Source organism: Schistocerca serialis, chromosome 3, assembly GCF_023864345.2.
Source record: "Schistocerca serialis cubense isolate TAMUIC-IGC-003099 chromosome 3, iqSchSeri2.2, whole genome shotgun sequence".
NCBI lineage: Eukaryota > Metazoa > Arthropoda > Insecta > Orthoptera > Acrididae > Schistocerca > Schistocerca serialis.
Window position 1 is genome coordinate 764,998,354 of NC_064640.1, and position 6,015 is coordinate 765,004,368.

The window sequence follows — 6,015 nt, forward strand, 5'->3', positions numbered from 1 at the left end:
TTCTTTGCGTATAACTGGGTTTCCATCTGAGCTCTTGATATTCATGCAAGTGGTTCTCTTTTCTCCAAAGGTCTCTTTGATTTTCCTGTAGGCAGTATCTATCTTACCCCTCGTGAGATAGGCCTCTACGTCCTTACATTTGTCCTCTAGCCATTCCTGCTTAGCCATTTTGCACTTCCTGTCGATCTCATTTTTGAGACGTTTATATTCCTTTTTGCCTGCTTCACTTACTGCATTTTTGTATTTTCCCCTTTCATCAATTAAATTCAGTATCTCTTCTGTTACCCAAGGATTTCTACTAGCCCTCGTCTTTTTACCTACTTGATCCTCTGCTGCCTTCACTATTTCATTCCTCAAAGCTACCCATTCTTCTTCTACAGTATTTCTTTCCCCCATTCCTGTCAATTGTTCCCTTATGCTTTCCCTGAAACTCTGTACAACCTCTGGTTCTTTCAGTTTATCCAGGTCCCATCTCCTTAAATTCCCACCTTTTTGCAGTTTCTTCAGTTTTAATCTACAGTTCATAACCAATAGATTGTGATCAGAGTCCACATCTGCCCCTGGAAATGTCTTAAAATTTAAAATCTGGTTCCTAAGTCTCTGTCTTACCATTATATAATATATCTGAAACCTAGTATCTCCAGGGGTCTTCCATGTATACAACCTTCGTTCATGATTCGTGAACCAAGTGTTAGTTATGATTAAGTTATGCTCTGTGCAAAATTCTGCCAGTTAGCTTCCTCTTTCATTTCTTAGTCCCAATCCATATTCACCTACTATGTTTCCTTCTCTCCCTTTTCCTACTCTTGAATTCCAGTCACCCATGACTATTAAATTTTCGTCTCCCTTCACTACCTGAAAAATTTCTTTTATCTGAGCATACGTTTCATCAATTTCTTTATCATCTGCAGAGCTAGTTGGCATATAAACTTGTGCTACTGTAGTACGTGTGGGCTTCGTGTCTATCTTGGCCACAATAATGCGTTCACTATGCTGTTGTAGTAGCTTACCCGCACTCATATTTTTTTTATTCATTATTAAACCTACTCCTGCATTACCCCTATTTGATTTTGTATTTATAACCCTGTATAAGTCTTGTTCCTTCTGCCACTGAACTTCACTAATTCTCACTATATGTAACTTTAACTTATCCATTTCCCTTTTTAAATTTTTTAACCTACCTGTCTGATTAAGGGATCTGACATTCCATACTTCGATCCGTAGAACACCAGTTTTCTTTCTCCTGACAACGACGTCCTCTTGAGTAGTCCCTGCCCGGAGATTCAAATGGGGGACTATTTTACCTCTGGAACAGGCGCGGCTCGTGGTTTCTATATTGGGGAAGGCTGCGGCATTTATCGATTGGAGCCAACATAGACCTCGGGTTACACTACAGATTAGTCTGACATAAACAACTAAAAATTCAGGGGGAGGGGGGTGGCAGATCACTCTCTACCCATAATTTTACGTACTGTATCTTCTATAATCAGGTATTAAATATGATTAAAAGCTAACTTCGAATTAAAATCTTTGGTTAGTGTTTTTATACGTCATCATTACATATTCTGACACTGCAGCAAATCATATGAAAAGACGCGTTTTGGAGAGATCTTTAATGCGATGAATGTTAACTTTGCGGTTGCTTAATATTTTTGGTGTTTTCAGTACTAAACGTAAGGCGTTTATTGTGGTTAACCTCCAAAGCTCGAAGTTTACGAGTTCGCATGACGATACTGTAATGTTTTCGTGACGTCACAAGTCTTGTGCTGTGATTGGGTGGCATGAGCAATCCGTGCAACTGCCATATTATTTCGCATGTTTGAGAAGCGAACAGTTTGTATTTATTGTGTATTATGAAAATATGCATTTATATGAAATAGCGCACTAAAGATCTCTCCAAAATACGTCATTTTTAGTACGGTTTGTTGTGCTAAAGTACACAAAATGTGACACTGTAGCGCAACACACTGTACCGGTACCAAAAGTGATTCGTTTCGGAAAATGTCATCACGTTTATGACTGGCTAAACATGACACTACACTTTTTTATCCACTTCACTTAATAGGCTAAGTAGGACTTAATATAAAGAATTACCTCTTATCAATTATGAATGCACTTTTGCTTACCTCAATTCATTTGTTTATAGACGAAGTCAGCTCGTCTCCCCTTCTGCGCAGCAAAGTGGTCTGTGACCATTTCATTGAAATTTGGCCGATTCAATAATTCTTTTTCTAGGGAACACATTGCAAGCGCACAAAGTCTGTCCTCATTCATAGTGTTGCGCATGAATGTTTTCACTCACTTTAACGTCGAGAAGCAGCGTTCTGCCTCGCCGGTCGTCATAGGGAATGTTACTATTATTTGCAGAAGTTTTACACTTTCAGGAAAAGCTTTAGCCAGATTGTTATCGTAAAGACAGTTCAACAAGGTCAAAGCACCTGACGCCTTCATAAAATCTTTTCGGCTGTACAACACGTTCAGCTCATGACGTAGATCAGAAGACTGTAAATTGAACAAATTAACAGCTATTTTAAACTCTTTTTCCGGAAAAATAGTTTGATGTTTTGCAAACAACGATGGATCAAACAGCTGTGCAATCGATAAGTGATCATTGAAACTGAATCGTTCTCTGATCTGAGTTGTGATGAGGTCGCAAACGTCTCGTGCACACACTATTCTTGATTCTGTGAAACGTCCCCGTTTTGCAGTTGGTTCTACCTGTTCCCAGAGATCGTCAGTTTCAAGTGAGGCCCTGACTTGCTGGACAGAATCTGCAAAGTGCGAAACATATTCAACAGTTTTCACTGCATCAATATTCCTCTGCTGCAGTTGATTAAAGAGAATGTCACAGTGAGGCATGACTGTATTAAAAAAATTTAACCAGAAGAGGAAATCTTCGTCTTGCAGGAAACCCTTCAGTCCCGTGGCCTTGTTTATTGTCTTGTAATCACTGGCATCATCATCAATAATTCTTTCTAGGCACTCAACAATTTCCTTTTGGTATTTGTACACAGTGGTTACGCTCCGTGATTTAAAATTCCATCTGATGGACTGAGGACAGGTAGGAATACGCTTCTTCACTACTTCATCAAGAATGGCTGTACGGCTAGAAGACCGTGAAAAAAAGGTGGAAATTCCTTCCAAGTTGCTAAAGAAGATCCGCACTTGTTTATTGCCCGTCACACAACGTTCAACAATTAAATTTAACTGATGGGCGTAACAGTGAATAAAGTGAGCATTCCTGTACACTTCTCTAATTCTAGTTTGAACTCCACTTTTATGGCCACTCATAACAGGAGCACCGACGTAACACTGAGCTATCAGTTTTTCAGGTGTTTCTTGTACATTCATTTTCTCTAGCTCGCAGAGAACAGCTGCAGTTACATCGTCTGCACTGTGACTTTTTGGGCGTACAAAGGAAATAAATCTTTCATTTATTTGTCCCAGTAGCTCATAGCGAATTATTAGGACCAATTGTGACAAATTTGCACAGTCAGTAGTTTCATCAACTTCTATTGCGAGAAAGTTTGCCTTCGACAGTTCACTCTTGATGAGATTAAGGCACACCTCATAAATTGATTCCAGGAGTTCATTTTGAATTGTCTTCGATAGGCCTAAGAAAACACGGTTTTCTGATTTCTCAATGTGCTGCTTCAAGACGCAGTCCAGTTCTGCCATAAGACTGACTAATCCTCGAAAAATTCCTGGGTTTTTGGAATCTTCTGTTTCATCGTGGCCCCTTAAGGCAAGCTCGAATTTGCCGCAAAATTTAATACAGTCTATCAGTTTACCCAGAATATACCGATTTTTTGATACCTTTTCATTATATATCTTTATATTACGGCGGTAAGCACTGTCTAATTGGCACATAATGTCCACTTTCCCTAGCATTGAAAACTCAATGAACCCATTTAAATGTTTTTCGCTGGAATTATGTTTTTTCACCTTTGCGTGAAAATTCTTTAAGTCAGCGATACCAGTTTCAGTCCAGGCACTATCAGTACTATTTGTAAGAAGACAGGTGAAACAGAAAAATGCGTTTTTCACTTCACAACCACACAACCACTCAGCTGCATCGTACATTGCTCTATTAAAACTGCGTTTGTATCCTTGCCTAGATTTACACTGTTTCTGTTCTTGATTGATCGTTAGATCGGGTCTGGGTGCACCAAGTTCTTTCACTTTCATCCTGTGGCCGTGTTCCAAGCTTTTACCTATTAAATTGCACACTGAATTCATGTTGCGCTGGTTTCACACTCGCCGTAATTCGCAGATATTCACAAGGAAGTAAAACTCACTAAAATCTTGCAAAATACACTCCAAAATAGAAACTTGCTAATATCACACGGTGTCAACAAAAGCAGTCAGCATCAGCAAGCACGGAAAATAAAGTAACGGGACAAATTTCGCGCGCTTTGTCCTCTAATCACTTACGAAACTCTCGCTAGATGGCAGTACTGTTATGTTACTGTAGTCTAGTGCACTCTGGCGGGATATTTGCAAACTTACTCTAAATGTGGATACAATAGCCAATGGCAGGAACAAAACTATTATGTAAAACATTATCAAAACAAAAATACTAAACGTCGATTAATGACGCATCGAGGCGTAGTAGAGATGTGCAGAGACAGATATTGGATAGCGAAGTTTCGGCCACTCTACATTCCTTTATTACATAGATAGTGGAACGTGAAAAACGTGTGGTGGTTGGTATAACACCCTTAGGCTGCAAGCTCTGAGCCTTCGGATCGCCCATAACGAGCAATGCTATGTAGAAGCCACGCCCCTTAAACCGCTAATACACGCAGCTTACGGACTTTCCAAGGCGCAGCCTAAACACTACTAACCGTTCGGAAAACATTCATCGATACAAACAGTTCCAAAAACGTTGAACGTCGTTATTTTAATCGGAATGGGAAATATACGAAATTCGTCCTCATAATTTAAATTATGTAATACGTTCTTGCGAAATTTACTTTAACATATATTTTGGGGCGGCTCCGCCTCAGAGCCTTTAATTACGAGCCGCACCTGCTCTGGAATATTTTACCCAAGCATGCCCTCGGGAAAAATTACTGCTGTAGTTTCCCCTTGCTTTCAGCTGTTCTCAGTACCATAACAGCAAGGCCATTTTGGTAAGTGTTACAGGACCAGACTGTTGCCCCTACATCTACTGAAAAGGCTGCTGCCCCTCTTCAGGAACCACATGTTCATCTGGCCTCTCAACAGATACCCCTCCTTCTGGGTGCACCTACAGTACGGCTATCAGTGTCGTTGAGGCACACAAGCCTCCCCACTAACGGCAAGGTCCATGGTTTATGGCTGGGTATATTTCCTGTGAATGTAAATATGCATACAAACACGTATAATATTCCCGTACTCTGTAACAGTAGGACATAAAATCAATGACGAATACAACTAGTCCATTTACAGCAGACCAACTGCCATGCATTTCACAACTAACGGAAACTACTAATATCACATGACTCTCATGACATACCTTCTATAGGAACAGGTACTTTTGACAAAGGACCTGGTGTGTACCTTATACTACACATATGATGATCTATTGGGAATGACGTCATTAGCTGTAAACAGAAATCAATTTACAATTACCAAATCCTATGAGAAAGTTCTTACTGCATGTCCTATCCTACAAGAAGCTCTCTTCACTCACACACTAAATAAATTATCTTTTACTGTCATGACAGGAAAACACAATTTACTATAGAAACAGAGAACCTTACACAGCATGGACACTATAGGAATAGAACTAAAATTGACACTTACATTAAAATGATCGTCTACTGAAAGAAATCATCTTCTTCAATAACTACATTTTAAAAGAGAACATATTTAATTCTCAATCACATCATTTTTGCAGAAGTTGCTGTCATTTAATATCTAGTAAACTCACAGATGATCTAAACAAATACCAAAACAATATAGAAAAGATGTAATTTACACATATGAATGCCTAAAATACTACTGCACTCCATGATAGTAGGCTCATCA

At 39.4% G+C, this 6,015-nt stretch overlaps 1 protein-coding gene across 1 annotated transcript; it reads right to left on the bottom strand.

Moving 5' to 3' along the window:
• Positions 1-2,127: 2,127 nt before the first annotated feature.
• LOC126471207 (uncharacterized) lies at positions 2,128-5,452 on the bottom strand. The gene is made up of 5 exons (XM_050099321.1): positions 5,358-5,452; positions 3,307-3,925; positions 2,913-3,207; positions 2,303-2,771; positions 2,128-2,260 (listed from the first exon to the last, which is right to left on the bottom strand). Exons 1-5 carry the CDS (start codon positions 5,450-5,452, stop codon positions 2,128-2,130), a joined length of 1,611 nt encoding a protein of 536 aa, XP_049955278.1.
• Between the last annotated feature and the right edge of the window lie 563 nt (positions 5,453-6,015).